This window comes from Dermacentor silvarum, chromosome 5, assembly GCF_013339745.2.
Source record: "Dermacentor silvarum isolate Dsil-2018 chromosome 5, BIME_Dsil_1.4, whole genome shotgun sequence".
NCBI classification, from domain to species: domain Eukaryota; kingdom Metazoa; phylum Arthropoda; class Arachnida; order Ixodida; family Ixodidae; genus Dermacentor; species Dermacentor silvarum.
The window spans coordinates 62,497,697-62,516,624 of record NC_051158.1 but is presented as its reverse complement, the minus strand read 5'-3'; the positions used below and the strand labels follow the sequence as shown (position 1 = coordinate 62,516,624).

Below are 18,928 nucleotides of genomic sequence, written 5' to 3'. Positions count from 1 at the left end.
TGGTGAATGACCAAGTGCTTATCATCGTGTTAGTGACGATAAAATTTTTCGTAAAACGGTTAACTCCAGCAGGACTACACACAAGATGTCCCCAAGACTTGCCGGTTCATTTCACTCACGTCTTGAATAGCCACCTGTAAGTGTCACTTTTTCTTAAACCACACTTGCAAAGCCAGGAGTCTTATCCTGAAAAGTCTTCAATTGAAGACATCAGTAGTGTCAGTGTGGGGCCTCAAGATAATTCAGCAAGTGGAGAAGAAATTGCTAACAGTACAAGTAAAAGTATGCCAACAGAAAATGAAGGGCTTGGAAGCCGATGTATTCTTCGCAGTGTCAACTACAGGGTTATTGTTCACGAGTTACCAGATGTGGAACTCCATGCCATGTTCATGCCGACGCTAAGGAAACACCAGGGCAGGCAGTTGCAAGAAATTTAGTACTCTAAGAAAAATGCGGCCACTCAAACCCCCATGGAAGTTATGTTTAACTTGTCTTCTTACAACTACACTGAACCTAAACATGCTGTTTTGGGCAAAGGAACAAACATCAACACTGGTGCCTTGCCTGACTCTATGAGAGTCATCTGCGCCGTGTATGGTGCCGTCAGTGCACTTCCTTCCGAAGATGAGGCCCACACCTGCACTGTCAGTGTGCTGTACAAATTGCAGAAGCACATCCCACAAGCTTGTCTGCCTAGCAAAGAAGCTGTGTAGGGCTCCAAAACCCATAGAACCAACGAACACAAACCTCGTCCTTTCACCTCTCGCTTTATATTGCTGTGCAAGCAGTAAAATTGGATGGTGTTAGTAGTGTTCTGTCCGGTCACCTCCTTGCCTTTCCTATGAATTTTGTGCTAAATAAGACTTTTTATTGGTGAAAGAGTGCTAGTTTAAGACATAAACCAGCTCCTTGGCAGTTTGCTATTTAGGAGTGTAAGCATTTGCTGAAAATAGGTCCACGAAGAATATTTCAAAAAGAGCACTTTAAAAAAACACACACGTGTATCTATCGCCAAGGCCAACCCTTGTGTCTTCTATCTTAACATATTTCTCAAAACTCAAGCTCAAAACTGATATCCAGGTGCAAGCTTTCCATATCATATTACCTTGTCAATGATGAAGCAAAGCACGCTGGTGCCTGGATGTTGTGGGGCCAACTCAGGTGTGGAGATCAGCACTGATCAGCAACACAGCACAGTCTGCTTACACTTTCTCTGCAGGCCCAGCCATATCTGCATTAATACAAGTGGGCTTAGTGTCACATGAGTATAATATAAAAAGTGACACCGTGAACACAGCAATCCTTGATCGGTATACATATGAAAAAATGTAGATATTCTCCATATAGCAAGCTTCACTTTGAGTAACAAATCCTGCACTATAAGAAAAATATGATGCATGAGCCATCTATGCAGGAAAACTAATTGAAGATCCCTTTTTTGCCTCTCTCCTCCTCCTTGTGTATAGGTGGCAGTCAGGTTAAGTAAACTAGGCCAGACAGCCACATAGTGTAAGCAAAGGTGGTCACTTGGTGGGCCAATTATGATACTATAGCACGACATGCATTCTGCAGGCACTGCAATGTTAAAGCACCCATAAGCCTAGCAGCATTACCCAATAGGGCTAACCAATAAGTGTCCTCAGCAGCATAACTCGGCATGTCTACCAGGAGGCTTTCATTACACTTTGACAACTATCCTCCTACGGCTTGAGCCCAATTTTTGTCAACCGAAGACAAGCTTTAAGCATCTGCACAAGGGCACCTTAAAAAGTACCACAATAGCTCCCTACCTAATCCCACCTTTAAAATAACATTGGTAAGTTCAGTACCATGTGTAGAACCAATCAAATTGTTCTGCAATCAAGTAAGCATCCCCTTTTCATACACGCAAATATCAGCAACACTACTGCCACATGGGCATTTTGTAGACAAAAACACCAAGTTCAAGAGCTGAAGCTTGGGCAAATTGGTAACAGTACATTTTGATGGTGTTCATAGCACACACATGCCAAAAGAATAAGCGACAGGCAGACAGTGAAAAAGCACTGTCCTCTTTCACACTCTGTGTTAGAGCACTGCACGGGCCTGATTTTTCGTCCCGAGCCCGGCCCGGGCCCGCTTTACGAAGCCCCAGCCCAGCCCGAGCCCGGCCCCGGCCCGGGAGTACATGACCGAGACCAGCCCGGGCCCAGCCCGGGCCCGTGGTTCCAAGCCTGGCCCGTGTTACTGAGCCCGGGCCCGGCCCTGTCCCGGGCGTTCATTACTAAGCTTAGCTAGGGCCCGCGTGTGCATGACCAGGCCCGGCCTGTAAGAAATTTTTTTTTATTTTACTTACAGATTGTACCGTATCTGTCAGCCTCACCTTCTAGAGGTTTAATAAGCAGCAGTACATAGCAATAAAAGGCCTAAATCTGTTTCTCCCACGGGAACATCAGTAATTCGGCCCATTGCCTGTGCTACTATTTTTCTGGTGGTGCGCATGCACTTACCTTGATTTGTACGATATGGTTTTATGATGTCATTTCGCATGCCAATATATAGGGCGTTTCATTTTAGATGAACCAAATTTTTAAAGATTGCCTGTGGCAGATAGCGCAATTATAATCCTTGATCTAAACTACTGGATAAGGCGGCCAAAACTTAAACGAGAAAACAAAACGCCTAATTGAACAAATAACACTATTACGCTAATTAACGTTTGAATTAATTATTTTATGGCACATCTTTCAATCTACGAATTATAGCCGCCGAGTTCGCAAGGCGTATCCACTTGGAACGAATTTTCAGGACTAAACCAGTTTCGAGATAATAATTTTCAAGGTGTCCGATGAAATCAATCAAATCAAATCAATTTATTGTCCAGTTTACATGCTGGACGGTCATTTTGGACTAAAAGCTACATATGTAGCTTGACATATGTACATATGTAGCTGGGCAGGTCATGTAATGCGTAGGATGGATAACCAGTGGACCATTAGGGTTACAGAATGGATACCTAGAGAAGGAAAGTGCAGTCGAGGTCCTCAGAAAACCAGATGGGATGATGCTTAGGAAATTTGCAGGTGCAAGTGGGAATAAACAAGCGCAAGACAAGGGTAAATGGAGATCACAGGGAGAGGCCTTCGTCCTGCAGTGGACATGAATAGGCTGATGATGATGATGAGATGTAGCTTGGCGTGACCCAAAAGACCAGGCAAGGCAATAGTACAGCAAACAGTGTCCACACATGCACAATAATTCACATATATTTCTAGCTATCGCTGGAATTCCTCATAGACTAAATAGCTATGAACAGAAAGACAAAGAATATTTGCGCCACGGCGAGTTAACAGAATGCATTTTAAACAACACAACAATAACAATACTAGCTATACAAAACAACGCAACACCACCTATACAACATAGCATGAGACTGAATTGTACAAGATCAACATTTGCTAAGAAAACGAAACAGTATTTACATTATATACTCAAAACCATGCACAAAGACAGAATAATAAGCACATCAGATACGCTACAAGCGACCAAAGTGTCAGCTGAGTTCTTTCTTACTGAAATTACCGCCATTTTTGTATCTGTTCAAAGTGAATGGTAGGTAATGTATTAACAACTGATGCTTATATAGTGTTATGAAGTATGGAATGGACAATATCTCATGATTTCAATATCTCAGGACAATATCCCAGGATTTCAGGACGCTCTAAGGATGATAATTGTTTTATGTAGTTCCAAGCTAATTCTGACAAGGATGGCCTAATGGATGGTCAAAACGCCTAATTGAATATTTAACTTAATTACGCTAATTACCTTTTTAATTAATTACTTTACGGCACATCTTTCAATCTTCGAATTATAGTAGCTGAGTTCGCAAGGCGTATCCACTTGGAACGAATTCTCAGGACTCAACCAGTTTTGATATATTAATTTTCAAAGTGTCCGACGAAATGCATGGGCGTTCCAGTAAACGTTTTGAGGAAAACGCTGTTTTATGCATTGAAGCACAAAAGTAACTGGCCTTAGCGCGAAAATAATGCCATAGTATCGAAACTGGTAGTAGTGCTATCGCAAAAGTGGTAACATGGAAATGGTTTCAGGAGTGGTTCTTTGTATAATTTATTTTTCCTTACGCGGGAACAATGTTCGTTTTTGCGGAAAAGAAGAAAATTAGCGTAGCTTGCACTGGCGGCGCAATGCTAAAGAGACAGCGGAGATGATGGGCACCTAGCTAGTCCTGGCTTTTGGGCTAGGATAAGCACTACCAAGTCATCCCCAGCATTTCCCTGAATTTATTTATTATTTATTGATTATCGATTAGCTATTGATTGGCTATCGATTGTCTATTGCAAGATATTGGCCACGTATTTGGGATAGGCTCAATACTACCAAGTTATCCAAATTTACTGATTATTGATCCATTATCGATTAGCTATTGATTGGCTGTCAATTATCTATTGTAAGTTATTGGCCACGTATTTGGGCTAGGCTACAGTCATCCCCAGCATTTTTCGGAATTTATTGATTATTGATCGATTATTGACTAGCTGTTGATTGGCTATCAATTTCCCATCGATAGGCCATTAGTCCCCATCATTCTTAGCTAGACTTAACCAGGCTCAGCTTCGCTAATTCACAGGTGTATGTGCTATTGCGCTTGGACCCTTTCTGCACTGCTGCCAGGATCGGCCCACATTTTTGGTTTCAGCGGGAACATTAGGCCCGGCTGAAACAGCTCCGCTGTTAAAAATGAGAACTTCATCTGTTTTACTATTTTCTTTGATAAGATGTAGTCTCTGATAAGATATACAGTCAAGAAAGCGGTGTGGATCTGAGAACAAACGGGGATAACCGATATTCTAGTTGACATTACCAGAAAAAAATGGAGCTGGGCAGGCCATGTAATGCGTAGGATGGATAACCAATGGACCGTTAGAGCTACAGAATGGATACCAAGAGAAGGGAAGCGCAGTCCAGGACGGCAGAAAACTAGGTGGGGTGATGAGATTAGGAAATTTGCAGGCGCAAATTGGAATCAACTAGCGCAAGACAGAGTTCATTGGGGATTGCAGGGAGAGGCCTTCGTCCGGCAGTGGACATAAATATAGGCTGATGATGATGATGACAGTCATCTTGCACATGTCACTTCAGCTTGGCACAGAATGCATTGAACCATGCAATGCATAACGGTCGTGTGTGTTCGAAGGCCTACTTAGGCCCTTCAATGAGCGGGCCCGAGTCTGGCCCGGGCCCGTGGCTTCAAGCCCGAGTCCGGCCCGGGCCTGCGGCCTCAAGCCCGAGCCCGGCCCGGCCCCGCGGCCTCAAGCCCGAGCCCGGCCCGGGCCCACGGCTTTAAGCCCGGGTCCGGCCCGAGCCCGCCAACAAACACTTCGGACGGCCCGGCCCGGCCCGGGCCCGTGCACTGCTCTACTCTGTGTGTCCCTTGTGCCTTGGAATGTGTGAGCTCTGAATGCCACTATCTGCCCGTCCCGTATCTCCTTAGAAAGTCTGAACTGTGAATAGCATGGAAAGGAACATAAGAGACCAGATAATGCTACAATAGATAAAGAAAAGGAAACATGCTCTCTGATGCAACGCGTCTTTCGCATATCGCATATTTCAAATTGACCATTTGAAATGCACACAAAGTACAGCATTGTTTTGAGGGTCCCACTAACTATTGAACGCACATCATCCAAGTTCGGCGATCAACATCATAACTAAGCTTGTAGAAGTGCATATTAGCAAGTTGACAGAATAATAAGGAGAAGGTGAGAGAGATGACCCCCACTCTAAGAGAAGCAATAGCAGAGTTCAAGCTCTCTCCCATGTCATATGCGGAAGGGCAAAGCCCATACCCAGCTTTCGGTTACACTCTCACCTGCAACCATTGCACCAGGCTGACTGACATGCGTAACCAGCAGTTTGTGATACCACATTATCAAACCTGCAATTTATGGAACATGAGAGATCAGCTTCAAGCTTGATGCTATGCTGCTCTAGGGGTGTATTATGAACTGACTACATTTAAATGTTATGCTTCATGGTTTGTTGCAAGCTTCAGGAATTTACTTATTCATTTATAAACATACCTCATAGGCTCCAGCTGGAGTACTGCATAAGGTGGTAGGAATAACATCGTGAGCCAAATAAAGAACATACAATAAAACAAGTAAAAAAAAGAAATAAATACTCTTTCACACTATGGTTTCTTATTTGGCAGCTAGATTATAAAAGTGAGTAGAAACGTTTCCAAGCTGGTAGTGCTTTAGAAGAATAATTAATAAGAGATTGAATAGAAAATTCAAACACTTTCAAGCCACTATTCGTGGCTTTTTCTTTCAACGTCCCTTTAGGAATGGGAATCAATGAACAGCCCCCCCCCCCAAAAAAAAAGAGAAAAAAGTGTAATACATAATTTTTGACTACTTAGAGAAATAAATCTAGGAACACAGAATCTGTGCAGTCATGTATGTAAGGAAATAAGTGCAGTAATATTTGTAATAACTTGCAATGCCCTTCTGCTTTCGTCGGGCAACTCATAACAAGATATGTGCGCCTCAAAACACAGTTCCTAAAAAAATACGTCACTATACAGTCAGTAAGTAGCATGTCATGCATATCTACTCAAGCCCCTAAATATACTTAACTCAGAGGAGGCTACTTAGGTATATTGATTAAACTGAAGGTAGGCGATATTTGAAAGTACACAGTTCAAGTAGTACTTGAATCATATGTCGAAACTGGAAGTTATGAATATGGCATCTAAAGCAAAGGTGTTGTACGTTATGCCAAATCTGCCAGCCTGTGAACTTTACATTTTACAGAAATCCTAGACAAAATCCTGTGTTGGAAAGTGAGCATGTATTTTCCTAAAGTTTTCTCTGAGCGCCTACATTGTTCAATAGACACATTATTAACCATTAACTTGGAACAACAGAAACTGACAACATTGTTTTTAGACCAGTGTGCTTTTTTCAGTGCTTTTGCTCTTGCCGATTTAGCCGGCTTTACGAACTTATCTCAATAAGCTCATCTAATACGGGTGTCATACAGTGCACTTTTCATCGCGATCAAGCCCAATCCGGATCAAATTTCTCGCTTGTGATGGGCTCTTTTGCGCAAGCTGCACGAGGAAGCCAATTGCAGTAGCTAATGTTGATCTGAATCGGGTTTGGTAGCGATCAGAAGTGTATGTGTGACACCGGTATTAAGGAAGTGCCCCTCTCGTATACTCGTTAGGGATTTTGCAATGCTAATAAAGCAGCACAAGTGCTATCACAATTTATTGTTTTACATGCAATTTCGCAATCTCACACCACCCCATTTTTCTAGATTCTTACAACATATTCCCAATAGAATTTCATTCTCATAACTCAAAGCAACAATAGTAAAATTGTAGAACGAGTCCAAATTCATAAATCTCACCAAAAGATTCAGGACCGATGGCAGGTACGAATTATACCAACAGAACCTAGAACTCATAAGTGGCAGTGACCGTTCTGTACGCACCTTGTCAAAGCAAGCAGATCAGATTCTTTGTCGGGCTGCTCAGAATGCATTTTGCCACAGGCTGCCATGTGGTGTAGAGATGCCTCCGTCTCACGAAATTGGGACATTCCTAAACAATAAGAAATGTTCAGTTTATTGCAATCACTGCTGAAACTGCAAACTTGTGATTTAACAACACCGCGGTAAATTGTGAAAAGACCTCAGCCAGCTACATGAATGTGCAAATATCTCATTCTGACATCACGGGCAGTTATTTAACCTGTCAAATGCACGAAGACATACAGAACACTCAACACAAGAAACACAGGTTGTCTTGACAATGTATAAGCAGAAAAATTTGCATACAAGCTAAAATGTGCTCATGAGTCAGAGCAATCCGGTGCCGTCTCGCGCAGATGTTAGCTGTGAAGACAACACGTCAATGTACTTCTAGAAATATATATACGATTTCTTGATGAGAAATTACGTACAGAAGCAGTGACATTCGCGGCATCAATTTTTGTGTCCGTTCAGACTCAACGATACTCGGCGCTAGCGTATTTCATAACAGAAAGCAAAGAAACAATAGATGAAGCTCTTCGCAACATCCTATACTTGTTTGAGGGTAATTTTCATAAAACGTTTCGCTAAATGTGTACTACGGCATTAATAACGAACATTAGGAAAGCACTTTTATAATTTTTGTCGCTGTACTAATCATCTTGTGCTCCGCCTAACAAGGCACACTACACGAACTATAAAAATGCGCCAAGCGCCGGATTTACCTTTCGAGACATACTCGGCAAACGCTCCTTCGTGTCAGGTCCGGCGGCATCGACTGCACGAACGGACCTTGCAGCGTAAACACTGTTAAATTGCGGAACAACGTAATAGTACAATTTCCAACACATTCTTCCGTGCACTGTGAACTGCTGCGAGATCGGCGAGAGTACCAGAGGCTGCTAATGAGCCGGGAACAAAGAGCGCGAATGGACAGAACTACGATGACCAACAATGCCGCACCGCACGAAAGATACAGCTAGCTGGCAGCGTTACACAGGCCCAGGGGCTTAGCCAATCGCTGATGCGCACAAAAAAGAGCACATTTTTTCTCGGCAAAGCGTAAATATGATTAAACTACCACATCGACCGTCCGCAAGGAAAATATTCATGCAGCGTATTCTAGGTCACTCTAATGCAGCGCTCACATACTGACAGCCCAACGTTTCTAGACTGGTAACATTTTGACAGCCGAACACGGGAAAATGATGTCATTTCGTCATGATAGAGGCCCCGGAAGCTTTGCAAGAGCCGGATAAACGTCATGGCGGCCATATTGTTTACATCGTCGTCTACCGTTTTGTCGTCTTAGGCAACGTTGGTCTCTGGCTCCTCGGCACGGTGCTCCACGGTAATCGTGATTGCATGGATGGTGGCGGCTGGTATTGAGTGATGCGGCGTGTTTCAACAACGTTTCTTTAAACATCGAGGACAGCAGCCTGCGGAGCAGCCGCATCAACCGGTCAGGGCCGTTAAATCGCAGCATATCGTGGTTTGGTTTGTGAATGTTTGTGAATTCTACAAGGTGTTCGTGTTTTAAGGCGGTGTTATCGACGACGCATTTGGTGTCGAGTGGCGTCGTCGACGCACTTTGTTCTGGCTTGTGTGTCGTTTTGCGGATGTGTATAGTCAATGCCTTCTGGTATAGTTCATGAAGAGTGTCGTCTGTGCATCGGACGCTGCTGCCACGCCGGCTCGATTTGCGTTCTAGCCAACGCGCGAGAACGTCCGCACTGTCTGTCGCGAGTGCTTTCGGACACTGCTTGTGTTCTGTGCGTGTGTGTGTGTGCGTGCGCGCGTCTGATATGCGTCGTTATTGTGTCAGCGATTTGCAAAAGTGTTTTTTCATTTGTTTCCGGCGTGCGCGAACGTCAGGATATGCTGCATGTTCGTCATTTAACGACCCTGCTTTAATGTAGGGACATTGACATTTTGGTCGTTTCGAGGTCAGCTTTTAACGCATCGCAAAGCGTTGCCTTGCTCTGAACCATCACTGCACGAACTACTTAGTTATTGCTCCGTTAGTTTCAAATTCAGTTTTGTGTAGTATATAGACAGATAATGCTCCGTTGCCACGCTAAACTCGTATTTGCCGCTGTTGAGCATATATGAGGTTTTTTCACTACGTCAAGCTCTCTCAGCATACAGTGCACAAGTTGTGAAAGACTTAGTGCAAATAAGTTTTCAAGCAGCAATTAGGCAAAATGTGCTGATCGTATGACAACATTAGTGATTGATGGTTATGTAATTTCTTTATTTTTATTTTTTTCTGTGAAAGTGCGATAGATTTTGGCTGCTATTTTCGCTATTTATTCAACAATTTATATACACTGAGTTTGTGGTTCTTCTTATTTTTTACATGTGGGCATGCATGACCAGTTTATGCCTGCTTGCTACAGTTTCGCATAAACAGGCACTAGCAACCCCTTAAAATATGGGCAATAAAAAGTGACTAGCAGATTTGATAGTCTTTTGTGGGCTGTCACATAATTACTAACGCTAACAAGACTAACGGAAATAAGGTGGGATAGGACACAGTGCTCTTTCCTGTCCCACCTTTTTTTCCGTTGTTCGCACTAGTCACAGCAACTGCATCAACACCAACTAATCCAACTGTCTTCGTGAATTACTCGTCTTGTGGGGGGGGGGGGGGGGGGCACACTTAGCTGTTTGGAAAAAGTGACTTCAGCAACGCACGCCTCCACAGATTGGATCCACGTCTGCAACTCTGTCTTCCACCAGGGTTACCACGAGCGGAAGCAACACTTCTGTGCCGCCTGTGGCTCGGCGTGGCATTCACGAACGCCTATTCCTTCCGCATTGGAATGGCCGACAGCCCTGCTTGCAACAACTGTGGCTGCGAGGAGACAACCAAGCACCTCCTCTGTGACTGTCCCCGCTACAATGTGGCAAAAAAAGCGCTCGCGACTGCGCTTGAAAAGCTGGACAATCGCCCCTTCACAGAGCAAAAAGTTTTAGGACACTGGTCTAGACGGGCTTCGGCACTCAAGTCCTTAAGGGCTCTGCTGAAGTTCTTAAGGGCTTGTGAATTGTGCGACCGGCTTTGAACGTTGTAGCGCGTAGGGTCGCGTTATTGCGCAAATATTATTTTATTTTATGTATTTATTTTATTTTATTTTATTTTTTATTTACTTTTCTTAATTTTTTTGTTTCTTCTATCACCTTTCATTCCCTTTACCCCTTTCCCCAGTACAGGGTAGCAAGCCGGTATTTTTCACTGGCTAACCTCCTTGTCTTTTTTTCCCTTTCTTTCTCTCTCTCTCTTGAAATGTCTGCGATGCTACCTCTGACTGACAGCTCCGACGCAAGCAATATGATTAGGGTGTGACAAAGCGCGTGCATCTTCTGTTACTGATCAAACTGCATGCAAAAAAATCATTTGCCAACTCGTCCTTGTTGGATGTGTTTTCAATTAGCTATAATCGCATTGCCAGCTTCTTTTATTCTGCATAAAAACAAACCTATAGCATTTTTTTCTGAAACTCTGAAGGTACTCAACCCTATATTGCATTAAAAGCTTCGGGTGATCCACTCTGAACAAGGGACGTACTCTCGGACAACAGCTTTTGGCTATATCACTGTCAGTGCGCGCTTATTGGCTGGTTGAGCAATGCGTCACACGAAGGCAATAGTATTGCCGTAAGTGATTATCCGAGAATATGTCCCCAAGTGAAAATCATTGCATCATTAGGACTGACATGAGCTTTGATGGGGATGTGTGTGTCCATTATATGAAATTGCAGAAATTCAACACTGGAGCTCTTATTCACTCTAAAGTTTATGCTGCTACATGTGCCACAATGGTTAGACGTCGTCATACAGCACATTGATTATGTCCTTGCATGTGCTACAAACGACTCATCATAAAATCTTGCTGTCGTTCACGAGCTTTTGTATACATTACGACTTAGGTGCATGCACGTAGTCATCGGTAAAGATCTCGTTGCTCATATGACTACAGTGCGTACACATCACACGCTATCTCGCACACCTCGTACATATTCTCGTTAGGTTGGCGCAGCACATCGCACACATCTCGCACATGCGTACATCTCGCACATGCATTCGCGTAGCACCTCTCATAGATCTCGTACACTTCGTGAAATCTACGCAGCTCATGCGTACAGATCTCGCACATTTTCTACGATATCTCGTTGAATGTGCGTAGCACTTCGCACACTTCTCGTCAAATCTGTGCTATATGCATACATCTCGCACATTTCTCGCACAATTCTCGTATAAATTTTTCAATAGGGAGGTTTCTAACAAAACGTCGCTTTATGCATTGAAACACAAAATTAACTGGAACGCCAATGAATTTCTCCGCAAAGTTCGGGAATTAATATCTCGAAACTGGTGTCATCCTGAGAATTATTTCTAAGTTGATCTGCCTTACAAACTCCACGGCTACAATTTGTAAATTGCAATATGGGCCATCAGGTAATTAGTTAAAAACATACTTATTGAGTGAATATTTGTTATTTAGTTGATTAAGCATTTCATTTATTGTGCAAGTAATGTCCGCCTCTTCGAGTAGACCAGCTCATTAACTAGAATTGGGCTATATGCTACAGGCAACATTAAATAAATTTTGAAAGTGTTCGCTGAAACACCCTGTATATTTGCCTGCACTTGCATGGTTGGTGAAGTTGCCAACAAATTGCAAGTGGGGATAGTAAAACTACACGCACATATCATTTCAATCAAGAAAAACGTCTCTATAGCCTTACAAAGAAAAAAATCTGTACTAAAAATAGAACTTTTCTGGTTTTGGTTAGGTTTATCATATTAGATTTTTACAGGACATTTATGACTGCTGTAAATTTGTTATTTCTGTGAGCACTTTTTGAATGCTGCCTAATTGTAACAATGTCGAAGGTAGGTGGAACAAAAGTACTTTTGATTGTAACTGTACCATACAGTTTTGTTTCGATGGCTTCTTACATTTATATCGATACCAGCGGGATAGTGGCGTAGCCAGAAATTTTGTTCGGGGGGGGGCTCACGTTGCAGCATGGCCTCCTCATTGAATTTGTCGAGGGATCAAATACATGAACAATAACTGCATTGCCATTGCCAATGCCATTGTATATACAATGATGCTGCACACGAATTACTGTCAAGTAAAATATGTATTTTTTCGTAAAAGAATATATTCGTATGTCCAAAAAATTGCGGCAGAAATAATTGGTATCAATGTTTCCGCGTTTCACACGAAGTTTAGAGCTATATCAGTTCGAAACCAGCAAAGCCGTGCACGCAGCTGATATAAAAAACGTAAAGGCCACCGCTTCGCCGTTGAAGCGTATTGATACGCGTGCAGTTCGGCTTTGTCATATTAGAAAATTGCCCGGTTACAGGCGCCTAACAAAAACATGGTCGGCTGTTCATCCGTTGGCTGCTCTAATCCAAGCAGTAAAGGTAAACTCATGTAACTACTGCCTTGCTGCATCCCTTGCTTCCCTTGCTTAGTCAGCTGTGTACAAGCATCAGCATGGCTGCCGCTTCCAAAACTGAACCATCAGTGAACAAAAAGAAAATGAACGTACAGTGCCACTTATCAGGCGGCGATGAGCTGTGTAAGGGCCGACATGGAATGATTCCCCAAGGTATTTCTTGCTCTAACATTGACTAAAACAACAATAACTATTTCAGTACTCGCATGCACATTATGAAACATGGTATTATGAAACATGGTTTTACGGCGCAAACTTAAACGGGACACAGCGAGATACATACATAATACTCGTAAACAACTAGCCCACCTTAGTTCCTTGAACACCGCTAGAGGTACTGCGCAGCCGTAATATGTCGGCGATACGGCCCTTTCCCCATCTTGATCACAAAAATGCGAAAACTTCTAACTACGTACCACTTGAAATGAACCTCGAATTTCGACCAAGAAATGCCATTGACAGCGCGCAGTTTTCAAACATTTTCAGCACTTCATTTTCTAATTATGCTAACTGCGCCATTACTGACGATATCGGTTGCAGCGACGATCACAGGGCAGTATTTAGCAGGCTTCTATAGGCATCGCCTCAGCACCCGATTTTCTAAGTAATGCTTCTGTACGCTTCATAAATTATCGGATAAAGATAGCTTTTTCATATTTCTGACTGACCCGCAGGCAGAGCAGTAAGCGACCCAAGCAGCGGAAAATGTCGCAGAGCTAAACCTGGCAAAAACAAAAAAGACTGCTGAAACGAGAACCAGAGTTCGTTTATGAATAAAAGCGTATTCTTGCCTTTCTAGCTCGTCATCATCGCGCCCAGGGTGAACTGAAGCCTTGAAATCAACTGCGTGAATGGTACGACATTGTTGGTCGACAAAGCGGACGGAAAGCTTCGCACGATTGACAGTTGAAACCTCGTAGAAAAACACGTGTACCGGGCATGCCGCCGATGCCGCCGCACCATCCATCGAACCGGAAGCTGCTAGCAGACGGCGCGCCCCACAGTTCCCTGAGATTGCTCGTTTTACGGGTCACCTATTGTGATCATGATGCTAACTGTTAAAATGAACGGCAAAACGTTCTGCGGTTTTAAAAGCTAATGAATGCAGTCATACGTTTTCATAATTACGAGATTATGGACCTGATGGAATAGAGCTTTTTATTTGATTGATTGATTTTTTCTGCTTCGCTATCTAAATGATAAACTTCACTCGGCGGGGAGGTTTAGCGAAGCGGTCAATGACTTCGGACACCTTCATGCCGACGTCTCTGTGGGCGTATAGAAGCGCCAGCCTATCCATGCGTTCCTCAGACATTGTAGAGCGCAAGTAGTTCTTTAGTAATCTCATGTTAAAAAATATTCGCTCTCCGCTGGCAGTGGTCAGTGGAAGGGTGACTATAATCTGCAGCAGTTTGTACACAATTACATAGAACCTGCAGTCGGAATGAGAGAGGGCATCTATTACGGTGCTAAAACCTAAAAACACTCCTTCGATGTCGTTGGCATCCTTGTTTAGGTACCTTGCACAAACAGTAAGCTGTTCGATTCCAGCAATATCCGTCGTTTCGTCAGCAATTATGGAGAAGCAGCCTGCAGCGTTTACTTTTGTATCTAGGCTTTCTTTGATAACTTCACCACAAATTTGTATAATTTGGTTTTGTACATCGGGGCTTAAATACGAAGCATTACTGGGGAAACTTTCCAATTGGTTCTTCAGATATGTATCTCCACAATCAGCTCGCATGCGAAGGAGCGCTCTGAAAATGCCAGTATTTTCAGCGGGGACGTTGTTTAAATCCATAGGACCACTGTCCCTATGGCCACGGAGAGCCAGACCTTGTCGCCTGCAAAAAAGAACTGCCTCAATAATAGGCCGTTAACTTTCTTTTGTTTTCTCTTATTTTACTTTCCCTGCCCTGGTCCAGCTGATCGATCACATAGGGCGCGCTTGCTGAAAATGTTTGGAGAAAATTATGAGCTGCCAGTTGACAGTCACGGTGATATTTAGTATTTTGGTCTGTGTGGAAGATTGCGAGCGCGTGCCTCCATTTCTGGAATGGCTTGGACACGAGGGCTCCAGAGCGCGCATGTTGGCCCAAGTTAATGAGAACTTTAAAGCGATAAAGTTCCAGAATTGAAAATTTAAAGCACGCCTTTGGAAATGTCGGTGCACCATTCGCGTCAAAAGATTATAAGAACTTTATACCTATAAAGTTATGAAATTGAAATCCATGCGCTCAGTAGATTCCGCGACCGCTGCGGGATGCCGCAACGCGCCCGCTCGCTATCCAAAAGCCCTTGAAAGTTTGTGCTCGGATGTGGCTCCTTGCGTTATCTAACTCTAGGTGCAAAGGCGTTGCCGCGAAATCTAGCCCTAGTTGGCAATGTTCGTGCCGAAATGTCTTTTCGAGCGTGAAAAAGACATTGTAGACAAAATCCAAAATGGTTACCGGCGCCGGATGGTTGTTTTGGTCGGCGGTGCATGCCTGCACGAAAAAATTTCGGGGGGCGGCTGAAGCCCCATCAGCCCCCCCCCCCCCCCTGGCTACGCGCCTGCAGCGGGATTCTAACAGTTTGGTATTGTAGCATTGGTTTCAAATTCTAGGCATTCATTTCTATGCGTTAAAGTCGCCTTAATGTACCATGAGCTTGTAGTTCAGGGTCAACAGGTTTTCGGTGACGCATATATGAGTAATGCAACGATATATTTGCTAGCACCTTTCTCATGATCACTTCCTCTCCTTTCTTTCATTTTATCTCCTGACCCACTTCTATTCGCCTAGGGTAGCAACCCAGACGTGCGCCTGGTGTACCTCCCTGCCTTTTCTTCCTTCTTTTCCTCCTCTGCCACGGCATTACAGCTTACGATAGTGGACATAATTCTAATATTGTTTAACGGGCATACGAAGTTATAGCGAATAGTATTGTAAAGGAATTATTTCCACTTTCACCGCTTTCCTGCATTTTAAAATATTATAGGCAGTCGACATGTAGATACCGGAAACTATCGAGCTTTCTTAAGGTGTTCCAACACACGGTAGAAGCAGACATCGAAGAGCGCAGATATAAAACTGTAATATCAAACTGGAAAGCAAGCCGCAGTGGTAAAGTGGCTACGACGCCGAAGTGAGACGTGCCATGTTGCTTTTACGATGCCAATTAACACCGCAAGTTTTTGTCGGCAAACTCATTTCGCTGCAAACGTAGGCGTTAAATTTTTCTTCATCAGCTAAGCACAAAAAAGGGCGTCTATTATATCACCAATTCTTTAACAGGCAAGAATATTTGACAATAATTGCTTACAGTACAACTAGCCACTTCGAATTTCAAGTAAGCAGACTTTTCAGGATTTGTAATGTTGCGATTGTCATGAGCAGCTTCTACTGAGGTTGGTAACGCAGCGAAGAAATAAAACTACACATTGTTTTGCTGGAAGAACTCTTACCGAGTCATTTTGTTGAATCCACTGATGTTGTTTCAACTGTCCTTACAGACCTGAATTTGAGGGATAAAAAGAAAGGCAATGAAAGCACCCTTCATGAGTATACTGCTTGCTTCTATGGCATCGCCTCTCAAGGGATGTAAGTTTTATTCTTGCGAAATAATATTATTGCAACCAACTTAGAAGCCATAGCACTATAAACCTTCACGAGTTTATTCTTTGAATTTTTGATTCACGAAGAATGCATGGACCATTGACTACACGATACTACAAGAGCAGGCGTACAAGCAGACTTATCTTACCAGGATGCAGTTGCACAGTAATTGGTTTTAACACACAAAAAAGAAAGTACTGAAGTGGAACCCTTGGTTAAAGCATAATTGAATTAGTACTGTTATCAACATGTGTCCTACGGTAAGGGTCAATATGGAACCTCCCAAGACAATGAATTTCTTTTTGCAATGACAAAGATACAAAAACAAGCTCCTTAAACTTGAAACTTAGCCTTCTTTTTTTTACCCACAGTACCTGCAACAAACATTCGGAGGCTAAATGACACTGCCATGTATTGCGCGCTGTTGCGACTTCAAAAATTCTACCTATACTCCATCTCACAAGCTGTTGTCAGCACTGCCGATGGTACGAGGCGTACATAGGCAACATCCTTGCGCAGCGATATATAGTTCCTGGAGTAACTGGCTGATTTTTGGCTACACTAGAGAGTTTTATTTTTCTCGGTAGAAAGAACCGTGCAGCTATACGTGACATGTTAGGACCTTTGCGCATGCATGTCTTATACCGAGAATTACTGTGGTTGTTACCGCCGGTAGCCGTAACCGTACCGCCGGTTACCGCCGGTAACCGTGATCACTTATAAAAACATGGCAGCCCCCATACGGCACTGACCACCCGCTTCGATCCTTATTCGCGCTTTTTACTGGCTCTCCGCCTTGTCAGCAAGACACAAGGGGCAAGTTTCCTCATCGCTAAGTCTCATCTCAAGCAGAGGTCATATCATTAGCTATGTTTAGTCGTAATTAATGAGTTTGGCTGTTTGTTTTCACGCTGATAGGACTACAGATATGGCACCGAGCCGTAAAACTGGCTTGATTTCTAGTTAGCAGATGGCACCATAGCACTAGCATTGGTGATGCGTTGAAGATGCGGAACGCTATGAACGCCTAATCGTTCACTGCATCATTAATTTATTACCCCGCTCTAGCATGATACTGGATGATGGTAGCGAGCAAATACCAAGCATGGACGCCGAACAGACGCTGCGCCGCAGGTGAACCTTTATGAGGGCGTTCGTCTTTATTGCTTGCTAAGGAGGCCGCAAGGTAACTGCAGGGAAAGCGTACAAGTAAAGCGAAGCCATGCTGTCGCATGCGTGTGAACGCAGCTTATGGTTACGGTGTCAAAATATGTTTTGCGGCAATCTACCAACCATAGAGCATGTAACAGGATGGCAAACAGACGCTGAGCAGACGACGCGGCGCGGCTGAGTACATCTCGATGGGCATTCCGCCTTCCTATTGGCTAAGAATTCATGTAGTTTCCACAGTGCTGACAACAGCTTGCGAGATGGAGTATAGTTAGGACGTGACATGATGATGTAATCTCCGTGGCTTTGCTGTCTTTCTGAGAAACCCTAATTGCGTTTCTTTTGTAGCTTCCTGCTACGGCAGGATGGATAATATTATTCCATTTCATGGACCTTTTTCTACCCTGAAAGCTTCCACAGAACTGAGTATCTATATCCGTGCTTATTTTATTTATATTGTATTTCGAGCTAGTATCGAGTTCGTTTGCTTAAAAAGTTTGCAGTTTCCTTCACCATTGCTTCATGCCGGTCCATGTATCGCTTTTGGTTTTTTGATGTTTACACACACTTGACGTTGCCATGTCCAATATTTTTAAATGTGAAGCATTTCTTGGCGAACATTTGCTACCTTGACCGTATCTATCAATCTAGCCGCCTACGACTTTGTGCTCTCAGGGTCGTTTCGTAAAGTTATGTACCAAAATTGCCATATTATGACAGTGGTGTATGACGAACATAAGTGATAGGTCATGACAAAAATGTCATGACATGCGTGTCATGTAGGTCATGACAATGACCCGGCGAAAAAGTTCAACACTCAAAACCACTCAAATGGGTTTGGACGTGGGTACTAAGTGAAGGAAACACTACAGGATCCTGGTAGAAGTAATACTCAGGAGCATCACTAAGCAAAAATGACAATGACTCAGCGAAAAAACATTTACACTGAACACATTAACGAACGTTTTGAATTTCTCCGCCTCAACATTACACCGCTAGATCCCAGACTAGAATGGGCGTCCTTTTGGTGATCAGCGCAACACAATGGGCGCTACGAAACCATGGTGAGTCTGTTCATCATCGTCGGCCCAGCAAAAAAATAGAAAACCGAGGTGAATGAGCTCGTTTAGAATTGTTGCA

The 18,928-nt window shown here is 43.4% G+C and overlaps 1 protein-coding gene across 3 annotated transcripts in view; it reads left to right on the top strand.

Moving 5' to 3' along the window:
• LOC125945648 (uncharacterized) overlaps positions 1-18,928 on the top strand; it is a 126,777-nt gene that overhangs the window by 16,768 nt on the left and 91,081 nt on the right. For all 3 annotated transcript variants that reach the window (XR_007467129.1, XR_007467128.1, XM_049667855.1), the window contains exon 2: positions 16,516-16,603. Coding sequence is in view for 1 of the 3 variants with exons in the window: in XM_049667855.1 (XP_049523812.1) it covers positions 16,546-16,603 (58 nt within the window). In the remaining 2 variants the exon portion in view is untranslated. The remainder of the gene's footprint in view (positions 1-16,515; positions 16,604-18,928) is intronic.